Below are 21,572 nucleotides of genomic sequence, written 5' to 3' on the forward strand. Positions count from 1 at the left end.
TTCATTTCTATTCTTCTATACACATCTTATTTAATTTTATGTGAATTAACACCACACATAATTTTGTGTTTTGGTACCACACCTGGTATAATATAATAATATAATAATATAATAATGTCTTATATTATTAAAGAGTAAGTGCAATAATATGAAATAGACTGTACATTTTAAAATGTTGTTGCCAAGTTACTTAAACTCACTAAACAACCTTTCTTAAGTAATTTAAAAAAAATAAAGACTCTGCTTATTAACCCCTACCCCCCAAGAAAAAACTACAGCAATCACAGTGTGGTACTGGCATAAGGTTAGACATATAAATCAATGGAACAAAATTGACAGTCCAGAAATAAACCCGCACATGTATTGTCTATTGATTTTCATCAAGGGTGCCAAAGCAATGCAATGTGGGAAGAACGGCCTTTTCAAATGGTGCTGGGACAACTGTATATCCACATGCCAAATAATGAAGTTGGAATCTGCCTACTTCACACCATATATAAAAACTAAAAATGAATCAAATGCTTAAATGTTAAGAGCCAAAGCTATAAAACCTTTAGAAGGAAACAAGGAGTAAATCTCTATGACCCCTTATTAGGCCAACAATTTCTTAGATATAATACTAAAAACACAAACAACCAAAGGAAAAATAGATAAATTGGACTTTATAAAAATCAAAAACTTTTTTGACTCAAAGGATACTATTAAGAAAATGAGAAGACAACTCATATAATGGGAGAAAATATTTGCAAATTATATATTTGATAAAGGCCTACATCCAGATTATCCAGAATATATGAAGATCGCTTACAACTCAATAAAAAGATAAATAACCAAATTTTAAAATGGGCAAAAGATTTAAAGAGACATTTCTCCAAAGAAGATGTACAAGCACATGAAAAGATGCTCAATGTCCTAAGTCATTAGGGAAATACAAATCAAAGCCACCATGAGATACTGCTTTAAATTCACTAAGATGGCTATAATCAAACAGACAGTAACAAATGCTGACAAGGATATGGAGAAATTGGAATCCTAATACATTGTTGGTGGGAATGCAAAATAGTGAAGCCACTGTGAAAAACAGTTTGGCAGTTCCTCAAAAAAGTTAAACATAGCCCTGGCCAGTGTGGCTCAGTTGGTTGGGATTTGTCCTGTGCACCAATAGCTTGCTGGTTCAATTCCTGGTCAGGGCACATGCCCAGGTTGCAGGCTCGACACCCAGTAGCAGGCATGTAGGAGGAAGCCGATCAATGTTCAGCTCTCACATTGATGTTTTTCTTTCTCTCTCCCTCTCCCTTCCTCCCTCTCTAGAATCAATAAAAACATATTTTAAAAAATTAAAATAAAATAAGCCATTAGTTTGGACCTGTGTAGGTGAATAAAAGAGAAGCCCTTTAAAGTCAGGAAAAAAAGTATACTTAACATTTAGGATTATCAAATGTTACTGGTTTTCCATAATATATTTCATTGCTGATTTTATCTGAAAGAAATGTGATTATAACTACCATTCAAAAAGTATTAGTTTATTAATATGCTCTTGGCATGTCTTTGAGGTGGATTTCAGATTCAAAACAGACTCTTTACCACACTGCTAACCTGCTCACTCAGTACTTATCAATAACATAGAGACTTCATTCAAGAAACTTACTAAACTATAATCACCTGAAACCCAGGAGTGAATCAAGGTTTTGTGGAGCCTGAACCTCATCTGTTTTGGGAAATCCAAATAAAAACATGCAAAATTATGAATCTGAAAACTGCTAGGCCCCTCCCAAGACCTTGGAAGGGGCCTATGCAAGTGAAGAGTCCTGAAGCTTAAACTTCATTCAGTTCATGATAAATCCACCTCACACTTACTACAAACTTATTTAATGCAGGGGAAAATATTGTTTCAACTTCTAAAAGTCATAGTAATATCATACAGATAATCAAATGACTTAACTTGAGGGGTGGCATCTTCCCTTGGAAAATTGCCTTTGGAGAGAGATGCAATGAAGTTCCTATCTTACTGTGGCAAATATTTCCTGAAGCAAATTAGTTTTGTCTGTCAGAAAGATTTGGCCCAAAACAAAGGAGCCCAGCCCTCTTTGTGACAATCATTTCAAAGTAACTGTGAATTAGTTTTAGAAGTACAGCTCTATTCAAATCACATGCTAGGAATATTAATTTATTTCTAACACAAGCTAGCTATGATTCTTTCATTACCTTTTTCTGTCCTTTAAGATGAACCGAGAAACTCAAGATAAACAAGTGGGCGCCTTCTCTGTTATAATCTTTTCTAACTCACCACCCATTCCCCACTTTGCCTCCCTCCTATCTGTTACCCTGCTGGAGAGATGCTGGCATGGCTCTCTCTGTTTTCCCATCCATACCCATCTTCCTCCTTCCAGTATAAAAGTCTCTTGGAGATAAAGTCCCCATGCAATTCTTCTTTGTGCCCCCAGCACGTAGTATAATGCTGACACACAGTGGGCACGACACCCAGTAAATGTTTTTGAATAAATTCATTAATTTTTATCAATGGTGATTCCACAGGTTTTTTTCCCATATTTTCTTCATGACTACATTGAAACTCAGATTCTTACAAGGGACTCTCAGTGTTACACAATGCTTAGTAAAGGTGGTGAGATTACAACATTGTATTTTGACTCAACCAAAACCTCTTGGTGGAGGGACCTAATGAGCCTGCTCTCTGACGTGCTGGCCAGAGGAAAACTGACCCTCAATGTGCTTTCCCCAAGTGAGGCATCAGCAGATTAATGAGGGAAGAGGGGAGGCTGCAGATGGGCATCTGCAGGAACTGTGAATCCAGCTCCAGACACCTCCTAAACACCCCCATCTCATCTGAAATGAACTGTGTGAAACTGGATTTCTGAACCACAAGTCACAAAGACAGTCTTTTCCAAAGACAGGTTTAGAGGACGATCTTCACCTTGATCTCAAATCCTTTTCAAGCCACTGAACATACCCACTATGATTTGCTTGTGTAACAGAGAAATCACAGAATTTTCTAGCTGAAAGGGGATGAAACCCACACTTCTTATTGAGCAGTAGTCAGGAGAGAAATTGGAATGAGGTTACAGCTATATATTTTCTTTATGAATATTTCTTCACACCACGCCTTAACATAAACATCTATTCAGTCACACTCCAAAGATTCCCACTGCCACAGATAATTCACTGCAGAGGCATATACTTTCTGAAAAATGATGTTCTGGGTTATTGGAGAGAGCAGTGCCCTGTGGCGGGTTTTTAGGAACTCTTTCTGCTTTACCATTTAAAAGAGACTCATGACTGAGGAAGCACCCACACCCTTTTCTCCCTGGAGAATTCTGAGCTAAACTTAATTCTTTCAGTTCTATGTTGCATATACTTAAGCAGTTAGGAACTTGGCGCAGGAACAGGACTCAGAGTTAAATTCAGAAGTGGAATTTCAAAGACCATTCTTATATTGGAGCAGCGGCACCACTGGGATTCCCATGACAATGCTACTTTGAGTGTTACGTGCTTGGTGCCTTCTCTTGCTCCTGCCAAAGATCAGTACAGGGAAAAAAGAGCATGCCCTATATGAGTTAGACAAGTCTCTTGGCCTCTTTGTACCTTAGTTTCCTTATTTGGAAAGGAAAAAAAAAAAAAGAATGGTTCTTAAGCCATACTTTTCAGAATTCAAACGGGACTTACACCCAGCTAACCAATCACTGCATGATGTTTTTATACATAGCTTTTTACATGTATTTATCTTCTATTTCACTTACAACTTGTGTAAAAATTGCATTCCATGCCAGGCCCAAAACATTCCAAAGCTCACTTCTGTGATTAAATTGCAACCAAGATTTCCACAAAAAGACACAAGCAAAAGAAGACAAAAAAATATTATTTCAGATCATTTATCTTTTGTCAGCGATTCTAATTTATATATGTAAAACAATCCAAATACTCCCTCCACACACTAAACAAATCTCACTGTGGAAGATATTTGCTTATGATATATGCTTCCATGTTTATACATGTGGTGCAGTAGATACAGAACAGTGAATAACAAAGAGGTTTACAATTAAGTTTTATAAAAATTCTAAACATGATGAAGTTATATTTATAACTTACATATACTGCAACGAAGGTAGTGATGAAAATGTATCCCTTTCAATAAAATGTATTTTATTGCAGGATAAATCTCTAGAAAAAGTAAAAGAAAAATATTGCCTCAATTAGCTGTTAGATATCCAATTAGTAGGAATAACTGGTAGAGGTAAGAATGACAATATTGAAGATGTTCCTTTAGTCTAAACGCTAAATCTTAGGAATTGTGATTTGAACCTTCCAGAGGCCCTGACCCTGCCCTCACTCACTTTGTTAAGAGTCTCACCTTCATGATCTTTGTAAATAAAATATACAACCATAATTGTTGATAGATTTTGAAGGTAATCTTTCCAGAGAGCAGAAGAATTGATTAGGTGACCTTTTGTGGTCTCATCAAATTTAGATTATGAGCTCAATCTTCATATATAATTATAAATTTCTAATATTAAAAGAAATAGCTGCACATCTATACACCTTTCTGGTTTAGTTCTTTTTTTTCTAGGCCAAAAAAGATGTAATAAAAGAAAAATTAAAGATGCCTTTTCACAGAACTTGAAAGGAAGTTACTCCTCTAATTAATACAGAACTTTGAACTAATTCAGAATGATACTTTCTATAATATTAATAGAAATTAATTTTTTTATTTTACACTGCTTTAATAATCCATGAATTTAATTGTTGCAGTTGTACAGTGGTGGGACAACAAAAAACAACATGGTACTGGATTTTTACTTGAAAATGTCCACTCTTGCAGTTGACCGTCTTATTTCCATTGATTCCGGCTCGGTCCCTCCCTTTTCACCTGGAGAGGTAGAACTGTTCTTCTGACTGGTGTTTCCATCTCTAGCCTCCCCCTTTCTCATCCATCCCGCACACAGCCACCAGATTAACACTCTAGAAGTGGTTCTCAAATACCAGCCTGCATCACTTGGGAGCTTACTGATGATGCAACTCCTCAGACCTAGTCTGTACTGACTGAATTAGTAACTGTGGGGGTGCAGCTTGAATATTAACAAGCCCTCCAAGTGATTCTGTTGCAGGCTAAAGTTTGTTCTAGAGCACTGGGGTGATAACATGGTAGCTTGGCATGTTATCCTTGGCTTGGCCTTCAAAACCCTAGAAGATCTGGCTCTAATCTCCTACTCTCCCTGCTTGTACTCTACAAGTACTCAAGGTATTTTTCCTGTGTTTTACCTTTCCCCGCACTCCTTTGGCAAGCTTATTCTACCCAAGACGTCCATCTGATGATCCCCAAGGACCCAGCAAGGTCTTATACAAACAGTATTGCTCTAGTAACATCTTCACTGATCCAATTTGAAATCTCTTTTCCCTCTGCTGTGACCAAAACCAGTTTATACCTCTCATTGCCCGTTATCTGTTTCTTCTTTTTAATAGTTATTTTTGCCTCCTATTTCCTCTGAGCATAAACTCCTTGAAAGTATGGACTGGGTCTTGCTCATCTGAATTGTCTACCATGTTTAAAACAGACACGTGAATATATGCAAACTAATATTTATAAAATTAACAAATAGCTGGGAAGGAGAGGGAGAAAAATGACTATTTCAAAAGCAGTGTAGTTTTAGTATTTCATGGCTCCCTCTGCAGCACGCTGTCTTCCATTTAGTACTTGTGCACTATGGTCTGAGCTTATCTGTTTATTTTCTCTGTGAGATCATGAGTTACTAGAAGGGTAGGAACCCTGTCTTACCCATCTTTGTGCCTGTAATACTGGGTACAGTCCTTGGCAGATTCTTTACTAGCTTGTTTATTGATTGGCATTTCTTAATGAATGGGAACACATGCTAGCATGAACTAATTAGCTTACTAAGTATTTCACAGTAGGAGTAATGAATGACCTAATCTATTGAGCAGTTAGTTTCCTCATTTGTTTTCCCCCAAACTGTCTGTAAGGTTTGGAACCTAGATGGCAGAGATACCCAAGAAGACCAATACAAAAGTGGTTGTCCCCTGAGGCATGGAAGGTTTGATAATCCAAAGGACTATTTTTAGTGTCATGTGAGGCTCTTTATATCCACTTCCCTTAAGCCTTCTACATTTGCAAAAAGAATCTATATGCCAAAGAGCATCATTAATTAGCTTAATAAGGATTAATGACATACACAGCTCTGGATGCCATGGACAAAGGATCATAACTGAGTTTTTACAGCAAAGAACATCTCCGTATCTCTAAATAAATAGAATTACTAGGCAAGCATTTCTTCCTTGACAAGGAGGCTGGGGGGATTTTTATTTTGTAATTAGTGAAGTTAAAGGCATTACTGATATGTTTACTTAGTGTAGACATTTCTGACCATACCACTTAGCCATCATTTTAAACATTTATTTTTAATATTGGCATAACAGTTCCTGCATTGAAATCCTTAACACCAGTCTGCTCTCTTGGTAACTTAATATGTTCTTCATAATACTATTTACATAATTCATCTGCTTAAACATTTAATGTGTAAATGTTAATCTAATTTAGATTAAATTATCAAATAATTCTGGGTTAATGGCATTCAAATTAATGCAAGTGTTTTATATTTTCTTGTCCTATAGGAGACAATTTAAGGTTAACCTGAATTCTTCTCATTTTACTAAATCAACATTTTAAAACCTTTTCTGTAAAGACCAGACAGTAAATATTTTAGGCTTTGCAGGCCACAGATAGTCTGTCTTCATATTCTTCTTTGTTTTTTTTCTTTTACTGCCCTTTAAAAGTGTAAAAATCAGTCTTAACTTATGGGTTGTAAAAATAACCCACCATAGGCCCAATTTGATCCATGGGCCCTAAACTAAATATAAATATAAACAGATGGTATATGAACACTTATATAACAAGGTTCATATGGGTGTGTATAATTACTCAGGCTCATTACCACTTTTCTCCTAAACTGAAGAGTTTTTCCTATCTACATGATTAAAAAAAATGAAAATGCACAGGAGATATTAAATGCTGACATGGGCTGAAGCCCTACACAAACTTACAGAATTGTAGAATTTTATTTCTGGGAGAAATTGTAGAGATTATCTGAGTTGAACCTCTTATTATATTATAGATAATATAACTAAAAACTCATAAATATAATTAACTTACAAATACTGGAGGGACAACAGGCCTTCAAATGAATCCTTATGTAATTCTCGCAAATTATTTCCACTGAGATTTCTGAAAAATTGAAAGGTTATTTCTGGATCAAAATGTAAACTAACTACAACTATTTACTGCACAGAAATATATGTGGGGAAACTTGGGTAATGGTGCATCAGAATACCCTAATTTTTATTTAATTTAAGGATGGTGATCTCTGCTCTTTTTTTATTCAAACCTTTCTTCTCACATCCTCCTGTGTATCCATCTCTCTCCATCACACACACACACACACACACACACACACACACACACACACACACACACACTCCTGTCCACTCTTCCCACCAAATCATATAGTTAATGCCTACTCTCTAGATCACAAAGTCCCTGTTAGAATCCAACTCTGAGTGGTACCAACATTGGCTGAATTACCATTTCCTCCTCTCTTTTCCCAAAACTTGTTATGGAAGCTCCATACAGAACTGTATCAGGGCTGCAAATGAAGTCTTTTGATTATTTCCCCCATTAAAAAAATTCTTTTGAGAACTAAATATGCATAAAACGCACACAAGATAAGTACAAATACCCATATAACACCATCCATGTCAAGAAAGAACGATGCTGGCATCCTGGAAGCCCCCAGGGTGCCCCTTTCTAATCACAGCCCTTTTTCTGACTCCCATTCAAGGATGTTAGCAACAACATTGGTATGTGATGCTCCTTTTTCAATTTATAAAGTCTAAATATAGATCAAGTCTCTCTGATAAAAGATATAGCAACCCAACTGAGATTTCAAAGACGTAATATGGGAAAAAGAATGTAAACTCTCTCATTGACCATTTTTCTATTGATTACATGTAGAAATGATAATACTTTGGATATTTTGAAGACTGTGAAAGAATGCAGAATATCTTATTAATAATCTATTATATGCTGAAATGATAATATTTTGGATATAAGAGTTAAATAAAATATGCTAACAATTATTTCAGTGTTTCTTTTTACTTTTATTTTTAAGTGGCTACCAGAAAATTTAAGATTACTCATGTGGCTTGATAATGTATCTAATGAATAGTATAACATTATATGACTATACAACACATTATTTAGTCATTCTACCATTGGTGGGCACTAAGGTTTTTCTAGTTTTTAGTTATTACAATGTTGCTTTGAACATTCTTGTACTTGTATCCTGATACCCATTTGCCTGAGTTTCTTCATGATATAACAGGGGTGCAAAATTGTTTTCCTAAGATGTTATGCTATTTCAAGTTGGCAGATTGAAACATGTCAAGTCTCTACCCCTCCAACCTCCACCAAAATCCCTAAGAATAATGGAAAAGATATCATTTAAAAATCACAAACTTAGCTCAAAGCATGGGAGCAGCTCCACAAATGCTCCCCTACCAGAAATGCCCTGGAGCACCTGCAGGTGAGTAGTTGGGATGTTGCAGTAGGGGCAGCTGGCAGCACATCAACCCCTCGCCTTCCCTCCTTGGACTAGTCAGCAAGGGTGTCTTCCTCTAGGTAGGAGCAACTGGTGTTAGAAATGGGGCAGGGTCCCAGAACCCCGGAGAAAGGGTATGCACTCCCTGACTAGCCACCAGGAGGATTCTCCACTCTTCCTTATTGTCAGGGGAATCCATCCGAAAACAGGCCCCAGCAGTTCATTCCACCTCTCCCGTGGAGCCAGCAAACAGAAGCAGTAGGATATCAATGACAAAGATGAATTGCAGTCAGGAATGACCAAGCAACTTGAGAAGCCAGCTCCATTAAGGAGAGAAAAACCAACATAAGAGCTTATAGCCCATGAATCAGAGTTCACAGAGAAAGCACAAGAATACTTCAGAATAGCATAATTAATATCTTCGGACAAATGTAAGCAGACAGTACATCCACCGAAAAGAATCAACTCAAAATTATACAAATGAAGTGTTATCGTCCATAAAAAAACAACAAAAAAAACCCTCAGTATATGAGCAGCAGAAATGACAGTTGAATAAATTAGAAAACTGAGAGACCCAGCCAATGAGTTCTCCGTAATGAGAAAGGAGGGGAACAGGAATGATCCACAGACAAGCCTGGCACCTGGTCTGCCCAAAGAATGTGAAGGCCTTTGCTTTACCCAGTCTCACAGTAATGACTAGGAACATGCTTGGGGTAGGGATGGGGGGAGTTTGCACTCATTTCTTATAGCTGATGAGCAGAAAGGCACATAGCCAGTGTCTCCAGGAGTGGATTGGGGGACTGGTAGAGAGCCAGTACAGAAGAAACTCTGTAAAATGTCAAAGGTAAGTGTCTCTTCCTAGGAGAATCCCCATCCTTGCAAGTAATATTAAGTTGAACATTCTTCAGGAGCCTTGGGGATTTGAGAACATGCTGTGTTGACTTGTGAAACTATTTCCACCAAGTTCAGCATTTCAGACAATCTGCTTTCCCTCGTGATGTCTGTTGGCCACATATTTCTATTAATTCCATCTCATAGCATCGTTCTACCTCAAAGCTTAATTCTTTACTCATAGCTTATGGCAAAATAAGTTGTAGAGTTTCTGGCAGTAGCACAGAAACTCTATAACTGAAATCAAGACAGTTCTCAGTTATAAGGTAAGTACTTCATATGACACAGAATATAGTTACATTTTTAAAAGACCATTAAAATAAAAACACAAAAACTTTAATTCCTACAACGAACTCTTGGAGTCCTAAGAATGCATCAGAGCCTCTGATGTCAATTTGAAATTCACCACATTAGAAAAACAGCAGTGATGGCAGAATATGTATGAAGGGGCAATGGCCAGAAGAGAGGCTATGATTGACTCACCTCCTTTAGGTAACAGTTTCATATTTCCATGGAAATTATCCAAAAAGAAAAAACCAAATCAATATGTCCAGTGATGTTTATAGTAACCCTTTTTGTAAGTATAAAAAGTTGGAAAAAACTGTACCTCCCCATATCACTTAACAAAACTGTATGTGTATAATATAGATGATATACAAAAAGGTCATAGGAAATAATGGTATATGAAAAAAATGAAGACAAAAATCAAAATTGTATATGCCAATTATAACTTTAAAAAATATAAACCTCACAAGCATCAATAAGGACAGAGAAGAAATGAGGGCTAATCCTCAGCTGTTTATAACAGTCTTCTCTAACTGGCTGACGCCCATATCAGACTGTTTGGTGAAAGAGTTTAAATATCACGATAAGATGAAGAGTAGCAAAGGGTAAGTACGTATTTTAAATTAATGGAGTTTCTTTTTGTGAAGTAGTTTGGATGACAGGATAGTAAAAAATTTTAAATAACAATAATAAATTAAACGTGGAAAGAAAGTTTAGACTGAGAATGAGTCAGTCACCAAAAAATTACCCCCAAAAGGGAGCTTTAAATAAGCAACTAACTGGTGTAAAATACACTGATCTGTAGAACTTCAAATATTCATTTTGACCAAAAAAATTTTTTTAAACTATAGGGAATCAGAGTTTAAGCCAGATCTAGAATTTTCTCACACCGTGAAAATATCAAATCCAGGCATGAACTAACATTTGAGGGAGATCCACGTTTGACTTCTGATCAGACTTCCTTTCATGAAGGCAGGCCTCTGAATTTCACGATATTCATTCTTGAGCTTACATTATTGACGGTTATCCTCAGCCCCACCTCTGTAACTTCTAGAAAACTGAGAGGGCTCAGGGGTGGGGTTTTTTTTGAGGACTTAACTATACATAAAATGCAAACAATAGGCCATTCTAGAATTGATTCATTTTCCTTTCCCAGCTTTCATTTCCAAAGAACTAATCAATACTTGAAATTTTAGCTATTATATTTACATATTCACTTTTATATTATATACTTCTAAACCCCTTGAGGACTGAGGTATTTTGTTTATTTTGTCCTTGGACCTATAACCCTGGCATGTAAAACAGTTCCTGGCAGATGCTCCATAAATATTTGTTCAATGAATTCAGAAAGTGACAGGTATCAATATTCAGATATACTACTTTGATTTAAAACAAATCACCCATTTACTATCACTCATGAGGGTAAGTACAGCTTTACAGGAAAAGAAATGTCTTTCTTCTCCCCTACATTTGCGACTCTTAATCTTTTAAGACAAGAGCCCTGAGAGAATTTCGTAAAAGCTGTGGACCTTTTCTGTAGAAAACTGCATTTTCTTGAATATGTGCAAAAGTGTGCACGTAATTTCCATTTGTGGATTACCCTTTAGGGCAGAGGTCAGTGAATAGGACTGAATGGATTGAATTCAGGAGGCCAAACCTGAATGGGAAATAAAATTACATCTCTATTCTCACAAATCTCTGACTAAAATTAGCATTGCCTTGCATTATGAATGTAGCCAGCAAACCATAGATTAGCAGTGTAGTGGTTAATTGGGTGTCCAGTAGAAATCACAGCTATTTTCATACTACATATTTGTTGCAGATATCTCAAAATATCATTTATTCATTCTCATCACTACCTTGAAATTATAAGTTATTAGACCTATTACTATAGCTTGTTACTTAATATGTTAAGAAAAGCAGATTTATTACTATATCAATAATCTTTTTAAAAAATATTGTGAAAACTGTATTTCAATAATAGGTTTCCTTTATTTTCCTATATATTTTAACTTATAAATCATTTAAAAACATAGTTCCCAAGAACATAGGCTTCTGCAGATCACCAAAGAGACATATGGAAAAAAAAGAACAGGTTAAGAAATCCTGCCCTGGGGGTTCATCGGCCCCATGTTAGGAACTTCTCCCTTATAAGGTATAAATCTCAAGCTGACTTAGAAATCCAATCCTTACCAGATTTATGTTATTGGGTATAAATTCCCAAAGACAAGCTTTTTAAAAAATGTGTAAATTTCGATTTAAAAAAATATATGTAATGTATATTCCCATGGCTCAAAATTCCAAAGGTATATAGCACACAATCCAAAGTTTTTTCTCCTTCACCGTCTTTCAGATTACACCACTCCCTCTACTCCTTAAAGGAAACTAATGTTATTTATTTCTTGTGTGAAATGACTTTCATTTTTCTTACAAGTTTGGGAAATAAAGTCTCCAAGTCAGTACTATTATGGGAAATATAAACTATATTTAGTTTCAAAGAAATTCATAAATTAAAAAACACACTTAACAACCGGTTCTAGCATTTTTTTCCTTGCCAATAAGATATCAGACTAAGGGCGTTATCTTTTGAGGTGGTCATAAACCCTATTTTTAGGTCACTATGATTATTATATCTTTTATTATTAATTCATAAGTAATTTATGACATCTTCTCAGGTTGAACCAATAATATGACACACAAACTGTCATGAAAAGTGCCGAGGACTTTGAATGTAAATATTTTTTCCGTAAATCACTTATGTATCTAAACAGACTTTTCTACAAATCAATAAAAAAAGAAAATGGGCAAAAAGGACAGGGCAAGTTCAGAGAAGAAATAGAAATGTTCAATAAATATATAAAGATATTTAAGTTCACAAGTAATCAGAAAAATTCAAATTCAGATGGGACCTCTTTTATTCACCCACTAGATCAGCAAAACAATGGAGAGACTGTCCAGTGGTGGAAGGGGAGAGGGAAACAAATGCCGCCGCGGCCCATAGACTGGAGTGTAAGTTGGCACAACTTCTTTGAGGGCAATTAATATGTTATATCAACATAGTCTTCACCCCAACAATTTCATTTCTAAAGACCTATTCTGCAGAAATACCTGCCCATGGTCACAAAATACATGTACAAGAATGTTCATTGCAGCAATACATGTAACAAAAACACTGGACATAATCTAAACATCCATCAAGAGGGGGATTATTAAACTATGGAATATTATGCAGGAGTTTGAAGGAATTGGGTAATCCTCTATGTACCAAGAGGGAAACAAATTTAAGATATATCATGAGGTGAAAGTACCAAGTTGTAAAATGTTACCATTTATGTAAAAAAAAAAAAAAAGAATGAAAATCACACAACACACTTATTTTGCTATCTATAAATATGTATGCAGGCAAATGCTTGGGAAAAGGTCTGGAAGGATATATAGTAAACTTAAAGTAGCAGTTACCTAAAGGGAGGGGGATGAGGGCACAAGCAGGGTTTTCAGTGTACCTGTTATTTCATTTTATTTTTTTAAATCCTCACCAGAGGATACACTTTTCCCCATTGCTTTTCAGAGAGAGAGAGAGAGAGAGAGAGAGAGAGAGAGGGAGACAGACAGACAGACAGACAGACATTGATTGGTTGCCTCCCTCATGAATGGAGCCTGCAACCTAGGTATGTGCCCTTGGCTGGAAGTGAACCCTCGACCCTTCAGTCCACAGGCAGATGCTCTAATCACTGAGCCAAACCGTCTAGGGCCCAAATTAAAATTTTAAATAAACACAGAATTGCAATCAACAGAGGCTGATTTGGGATATGGAAGGGGAAACACCATTTCTCAGAGCTACTGATCTCAAAATTCTGGACCAAGAAGGGTCTTACAGTGCAGTTAGTTATCTTTTGTATTCATTTTTGGAGAGAATATACTCACAGTTTCTTAACCGAATGGTATGACTTCCATGTATCTTTATTGATGTACGAAATAGAGTTTCCTTGCAAGTTTCTGTGAAGAAACACAGGTAGTGTACTTGAATAAGTAGGAAAGAATGAACAGAATAAGTAGAACAATCATGGGGAATGGCCACACGCAGAAAGTAGCAGCTTTCTGATGTCCACAGCTCTCGGCTTCCCAGTCTGTGCACTGAATAAAGACATGATGTGGGGCCACTGGCCCAGACACTGAGGCATCTCTTCAGAGCCTGGACTTCTGCTCTCAGACAGGTAATGCCAATTGATCACTTCGAATGCACTGTTTCCCAAAATCACTTGTGTCTAAAATGACTCCTTCTATAGACCAATGAAAAAATAATAACTCAATAGAAATTGGCAAAAACTTATCATTATCAGCAAATAAATATAAAGAAACCTTATGCCAGGCCACACCAAAGCTTTGGCTCCGGGCCCTCTGTGGAAATTTCTCCAGGTGTTAGAAAGATAAGGGCAATTGGAAATGAGAGGACTAATATGGAGAGCTCTCACAGACAAATTTACAGGGAAAAGCACAAATCACTGAGCAAGGAGAGAGGTATTACCTCTTTAGGAGAAAAAATGCAAAAAACAAACAAAAAGATAAAAGAAAAAGAGAGAGGTTGGAAGGATAGATGAGCACCAATATGGTAACAGGAGTGGTAGAAGGACTGGGTGGGATTTTCACACTTTATCCTATCTACTTCTGTGACATTTTAAAAAAAGTGAGAATGCATCCATGAATTACAAGTGTTTAAAAGAAGCTGTTCAATTCCAGAGGTTCAGTTTCAACCACTAACTCTTTGGATGACTAGAATCTTTACCTTTAGCTTTGCCCTCTTTCCTCAGCAACAACGTACCTACTCAGTTTGCATACACGTTTTTCAGGAAGGCCAGAAAAAGTCAAGCAGACACCCGTCTGCCTCTCTGCCTAGTGGACAGTTCGTTCCACTCAACCAGAAGCCTCTGGTTGCTTTACGCTCACCAATAAAAAATGCCCAAACTGAACTCATCTCCCTCAAACTGGCTGTCCTTCCCGAATACTGTATGTCCACCTATCATACCACCATCATTCTCCTCATCATCCAGGACAGAAATTTTCCAGGGTCCTAAGTGATTTTTCTCTTTCCAGTACACCCATTCCCCGCTCCCATCAGTTACTAAATCTTGTCAGTTCTTCCTTTATAGTGTTCCCAGGATTTTCTTTCTACTCCTAGACTGTACTCACAACCACTCTGATTCAGGGCCTTCTCACTTGACTCCTACATTTTGCTAGAGCATTGTAGTTGGTCTCCCTGAGTCAAGGTTTCCTCTCTAGATCCCTTTACATACGAGACCTAAAATAATCCTCTTATTTTAATCATATGTCTCTCTCACTTGAAAACTTTCAGTGGCTCTCCCTGTCTCAGTGTAACTTCCAAATCCCTAGAGCTGATAGCCAAGGTTTTTCATAACCATATTTTCCACTGCTTCCTAAACCAATTCTTTATAGCCAGACTGGTCTATTAAGTCCTGACCATTCCTGCAGCCATGCCTCTGCCTAGACTTTACTATTTTTCTCTATTTAACAAACCATAGCCACCCTTTAAGTCCCAGCTAACATTCTAGCTTATCCATGCAGCTTTCCCTGACTTCTCCACCCCAGTGACTACAGATTCTGCTGAATTATAGCACCTCTGGTCTGTATCTCTTTTAGTACTTAATTATATATCACCCCACCCTTTTTATGTATGTTCCTTTTCTTCCCACCTGTCATTGTCATGTTCTATAGACAATGTCATACTTCTATGGCTCCCACAGTACGTAGCCCTGGGTTGGGTGATATGTAGAGAAAGCCAGGGGACAAAGATGAGTTCTGGATATAAAAGAGGGATCAAATAATAATAATAGCTAACACATACAAATGTTAGGCGCTGATATAAGTGCTTTACATATATTAACTCATCTAACTCTCACAACAATCCTCTGAGATGCTAACTATCATGATCTTCACTTTGCAGATGAGGAAACTGAGTCCCAACGCTAATAAATGGCATACCTGGGCTCAAACCCAGTCACTCTGGCTCTAGACTCTCTTAACCACTTTGTTGTAGCACCACCAGTGAGATGGGGAGAGGGCCATGTTGCTGTAAAGAGGACAGAGCAAAAGTGGGAGGAGAGTAGAGGTTACGGAATGAAACCATGGGGCTAAAAGAAAGGGGTAAGGAAAAATATGGGCAAGTAAAAAGGGAGCAACAGTAAGAAGAATGAAGATAAGAAGTAGCTGACAAAAGATAAAAACAGAAAGTCAGTCAACGTGGGTTGGGAAACATGAGGAAGCCCAGGAAGACCTCAAGGAAACGGCTGCCCTGTCAGGCAGGACGTGAGAACAAATGAAAGGCAATTCTTACAAGATGGTGAAGGTGCCATTGTAGGTGTTGGGCTCTGGCACAGGCACTCTGTGGAGCCTCTGCTTCGGGCGGAGACCAATACACGACAGCATCCCATTGTTGCAGGTACAGAGCTCACATGTGTTCATGGTGGCACCCTGTTCAGTCTTTGGAGGAACTGCCTCAGATGACTCTGGTTGTTGAGTCAGTGTAACTTCCAGGTCCAAAGGTTGAACCGTGACTTCAGTCAAGGTTGGCTGCTGAGCCTGAACAGGTTCTGGATGTGGAAGTGTCACCTCAGGGTGCTTTGGAGGAGCTATAGTCTGCTGCAGGGCTGTAGCATCAGCCTCCAAAGTAGGCTGAGCTGGGGTCTCCTTCCGGGATGGAGATGATTCTGTCTTCTCAGGGGGCTTTGGAGGGACCTCATGCTGGGTTGGAGGTTTGAACTCTCCTGTGGACTTTGAAGGATGATCTGAGACCTCCTGCTCAGTTACAGATGGTTCAATCTCCTTAATGGGTTCTGGAGTTACCAAAACCCCCAGATTCACATCTTTAACATTAATATTAGGCAACATTGGATGCTGAGCTTCACCTGAACCTAGAGCTGAGACTATCACCTCATGATGTACTGAACGTGACCTCTTCTGCTGGATTGAAGATTCAGCATTTTCAGGGGGGGGTGGATACTGATATGGAATTCCTTGCTGGACTGACAAAGGTTTCAATGGCTCAGAGGACACTGTAGACTGAGCTGAGGCCTCTTGTTGGGGTGGAAGCTGAGCTGAAGCCCCCTCCTGGATTGAAGGGGCTTCTACTTCCTGAGCTGTGGCCTCCTGAAGTGTTGGAGAAGGTTTCACCTCTTCAGGGGCCTCTGTAGGCAGAGCTGAGTCTTCTTGGAGTGACAGAAATTCAACCTCTCCGAAGATATTCGAAGGCTCAGGTGGGAGGTTTTGTTGATCTGAAGGCCAGGGCTTGGTCGGGCCTGGGGGGACGGAGGTCAGCAGGACAAGGTCCAGGGCCAACTCTGAAGTCAGAGTTGCCTGGACCAGCAGCAACAGCCACCACATGAACAGGGGCCGAGGGGCCCACAGGTGCAGCCCGGACATGATAGGCAGAGGTCCAGAGCATAGCGAGGGACCCAGGCGAGTGGGTCACAGCCAGCAACACAGGTGAGCAGGGCACAGCAAGGGACAAGGCGAGTGGGACACAGCCAGCAACACAGGTGAGTGGGACATAGTGAGGGACCAGGCGAGTGGCAACCGTGTCATAATTGGCAACCATGTCATAATTGGCAGCTGTGTCATGCATGTGCCCCTTAGCAACCAAGCACCCCTCCCCTGCCTCAGGTAGCAACCTTTATTACTCTTAGGCTGAGAGTGACCGCAGAAGAGTGAGCCTTTTTCCCAGAATCACCAGGGACCAAGTGGTCCTTTTCACCTGCAGAAGGGACAATAATCTCCTGTTGAGCCTTCCCTCCCCCCTTCACAGCCCTTTTATGTCTAGCACAACCTCTAGCATGTAAACTCCCAAGAGAAAAAGGGCTGCATCTTACTCCCAGTGTCTAACACATAGTACTGGTTTTTAAATGGATTTGACTCCAAGATTGGCCTCCTATAGGGATGGATCTCTTGGTATAATCAGGTTTCTGAAATCTTTAGCATCAATACTCTATCCCATCCTCACATATTTCACAGGAAAACAGACTTCTTAAAGCCCTGGACAACACCAGAGCTTTTGCTTTCTGTAGTCATCATCAGAGGTTTCAAATTTCAAAATTCCAGTCAAGTATTCTCAAAAGTCCCACACAAAGTTAAATGCAAGAAGTATTCTATTTCAGCTATAATTTTTTTTAAATTAGCAAATGCTTGATTTCAAGGTGCTGTCACAACTTTACCAAATGCCTATTCAAAATAGATTTTCTATACAATCCTTCTCCAGGTATTGGCAAGGTATGCCATAAAACCCATAGGCTGAAATTCACAACCTTTATTCAGCCTCCCTGGCCAGTTTTGCTCAGTGGTTAGAGCATCGTCCCGCAGACCAAAGGGTCACAGGTTCGATTCTGGTCAAGGGGACATTCCTTGGTTGCAGGTCCAATCCCCGGCCTGGTTGGGGATCGAGCAGGAGGCAGACAGTCAATGTGTCTCTCTCACATCTATGTTCTGCTCTCTCTTTCCCTCTCTCTCTCTCTCTCTCTCTCTCTCCCCCCTTCCTCCTTCCTTTCCACTCTCTCTGAAAAATCAATGGAAAAAATATCCTTGGGTGAAGATTAAAAAAAAAAAAAAAGAGCCTTATTCAGCCAAAGACCTCTAGCTTAGGCAAAATTAGATTATTTCAATTTTGTATTATTAACAAGTTATCATCCCTATAAGTAATATGTCATGTGAGTACCTTACATACCCATTTAAATTTTTCTCCACAAAAGAAAAACACTTAATCCCCAGCGAATACGCCTTTTTAAATCTATGATTTTAGAAAATTAAGCTTGTAACACCAACCAATGTCTTTGCACCATCAACAGTTACACTACCTACGAAGTACTCAATAGATGAATGGATCTTTTAATTTATTTTATTTTATTTTTTCCATCACCATTTTAAATTTATTTTATTTTTTCCATTGCCATTTATCTCCTCTATGCCCTCTTCCACCTCCACCTCCCACCTTTCCCCAATCAATCACCACATTGTTATCCATGAGTTTCTCTCTCTTTCTCTCTTTCTCTCTCTCTCTACTAGAAATTTAATATAGTAGTACTTAAGCCAATGTTCTTATCTACAAAAATTAATCTAAAGTACCAATAAAGTATATTCCTCTTTTAGCCTTCCAAGTACAGCAGGATTCAAATCCACCAATCATATTTATGTGCTTTTGGAATATCTTAAACCAGCCCTAGAATGTTTTTACTTCCAAAGCATATACACATTTACCGAGCAGCCTTCTTTCCAGTCTTTATTGTCTGGAAGTACAGACAAAAAAGCACCAAAACAACAACAAATGAAACTAGTGCTTAATCTAAACAACTCACCGTCATTCTAGGAGCGTGGACATATTCTAAAAGTTAGAACACAAAATGTATCATTCCTTTTACCATAATCTTGAGAAATAATGTGTTTCAAAAAGTAAAGCATCCAATTAGACCAATTTTTGGTTTCCCAAATCCAAAATATTTAGTTATAACACCCAGTGAAGAATTATCAAAACTTCATCTCATCTATTACAAGTTCTCATCTACTAACAATCATTCATCCAACCAGTCTTTGATGAGCACCTGCTATTGCTACAAGCAAGCCACTCTGCTAGGAAATGCAGGGGATATAAGATTAATATAAGCATACATAATCCTTAATTTCATATAAAGATAGGACAAGTACACACAAATAGACTGAGCATCATTAAGAAAAACAAAATGTCACGTAACTACATAAATATACAAGTTTTTTAAAAAAGGAAACTCAACCACAAATTGTAACTTAACTCAGCCTATACACAGTGATCAATCCTAAATATTATTTGCTAGGCCTTCAAAGAGAAGTTAACCTTGGCTGAACTGCCCTGCCAAAACGCCCTGGGACAGTGTAATTCAGTCTCCCGGGGTCTTTCAATTCTGGGCTCTTGGTAGAGAGGACCACATAGTAAATACTGTAACTATAAAAGATGTACTAAAATCGAGTTGGCAAGAAGAGGCATAGTCCCTTCTACATACAAGACATAAATACTTGACACTTAATTCCTTCCCTTCATTCTCCAGCCACTCACACACACACACACACACACACACACACACACACCACCCCAAGGCAGAGGTTCTCGCCGTCAGGCAAAAGAAGTTACCTTTTTCATTTGCTCTTAGGACAATCTAAATGGGATTACACTTGGCTTAATGGTCATAAAACTGGATTCTATTTAATCCAGATTAACAAACATATAAAGAAAAAAATCTTATAGGTTATTGCTACGAGTTGTGCTTTCCCCCCACAATTTAGTAACATGCAACTACATATTTAATACAAAGCAGCAAGTGTGTAGTTTTTTTTAAAAAAAAATGCATCTCAGTACCAGCCTAGAGAAACTTTCTGTGTGAGAAAACTGGAGGAATCGCCCTTGAGAAATTCGTTACAGATCAAGGAAGGACTTTTGTCTTTAGAAATGGGATAAAATGGCCATTTCCTAATAAATCCCCCTATACGTTTGCTGTGTGACTTAGAAGTTGGTCCAAAAGTACACCTTCAGCAGTTTCGTCTACATGATCACTGTACACGTCCTGGAACAGGTGACACGAAACTGAGTTTCTCAGGCAAAGGGAAGGGATCAAATTAGTAAGATGCGTGCTCCTGCTCTTCTTACTTTTATTTTGGATTTTACCAGTGACTTTGAATCAGACGAATTACCATGTTTGTTTTGGTTTTGTTTGTTTTTCTGCCTTGCTTTTTAGTCAGCCAGTCACCAGCAGGAGCCCACTGGCACTCAAGAATGAAAAACAGGACCAGGAGAGGCTCCCCCACTAAACCAAACTGATCCATTTCCTCAACACGATTTTAAAACCACAGGGCCAGCGGTGGGAAGAGAAGCCTGGTGTGTGTGTATGTGTGTGATTGGGTGTGTGTGGTGTGTGTGATTGTATGTGTGGTGTGTGATTGTGTGGTGTGATTATGTGACTGATTATGTGTGTGTGGTGTAACTGTATGTGTGTGGTTGTATGTGTGTGATTGTGTGTGTGGTGTGTGATTGTGTGACTGTGTGTGGTGTGTGTGATTGTGTGGTTGGGTGTGCTGTGTGTGTGATCGTGTGGGTAGTGTGATTGTGCGTGGTGTGTAGTTGTGTGTGCGTGGTGTCTGTGTGTGTGGTGTGATTATGAGTGTGTGTGACTGTGTGTATGGTGTGTGTGGTGTGTGTGTGACTGTGTGGTGTGACTGTGTGGTGTGTGTCTGTGTGGTGTGTGTGTTCTGTGTGTGTGACTGTGTGTCTGTGTGTCATTGTGTGTGTGTCACTGTGTGTGGTATGTGTGTCTGTGTGTGTGACTGTGTGACTGTGTGTGGCTGTGTGACTGTGTGTGTGTGTGACTGTGTGTGACTGTGTGTCTGTGTGACTGTGTGTGTCTGTGTGACTGTGTGGTGTGTGTGTCTGTGTGGTGTGTGTGTCTGTGTGGTGTGTGTGTCTGTGTGTGTGACTGTGTGTGTCACTGTGTGTGTGTCACTGTGTGGTATGTGTGTCTGTGCGTGTGACTGTGTGTGTGTGACTGTGACTGTGTGTGGCTGTGTGTGTGTGTGACTGTGACTGTGTGTGACTGTGTGACTGTGTGTGTGTCACTGTGTGTGGTATGTGTGTCTGTGCGTGTGACTGTGTGTGTGTGGCTGTGTGACTGTGTGTGGCTGTGTGACTGTGTGTCTGTGTGACTGTGTGTGTGTCACTGTGTGTGACTGTGTGTGCGCGCGCCCCACAACCTG

The 21,572-nt window shown here is 38.8% G+C and overlaps 1 protein-coding gene across 1 annotated transcript in view; it reads right to left on the minus strand.

Moving 5' to 3' along the window:
- LRRC37A (leucine rich repeat containing 37A) overlaps nucleotides 1-16,269 on the minus strand; it is a 30,575-nt gene extending 14,306 nt beyond the window's left edge. The window contains exons 1-2 of the mRNA XM_081161972.1: nucleotides 16,147-16,269; nucleotides 13,722-13,793 (exon numbers count right to left, since the gene is read on the minus strand). Of these exons, the coding sequence (XP_081018098.1) occupies nucleotides 13,722-13,793; nucleotides 16,147-16,238 (164 nt within the window). The 5' untranslated portion in view covers nucleotides 16,239-16,269. The remainder of the gene's footprint in view (nucleotides 1-13,721; nucleotides 13,794-16,146) is intronic.
- Nucleotides 16,270-21,572: the final 5,303 nt, after the last annotated feature.

This window comes from Miniopterus schreibersii (assembly GCF_964146895.1).
Source record: "Miniopterus schreibersii genome assembly, chromosome: 16".
Classification (NCBI taxonomy): Eukaryota; Metazoa; Chordata; class Mammalia; order Chiroptera; family Miniopteridae; genus Miniopterus; species Miniopterus schreibersii.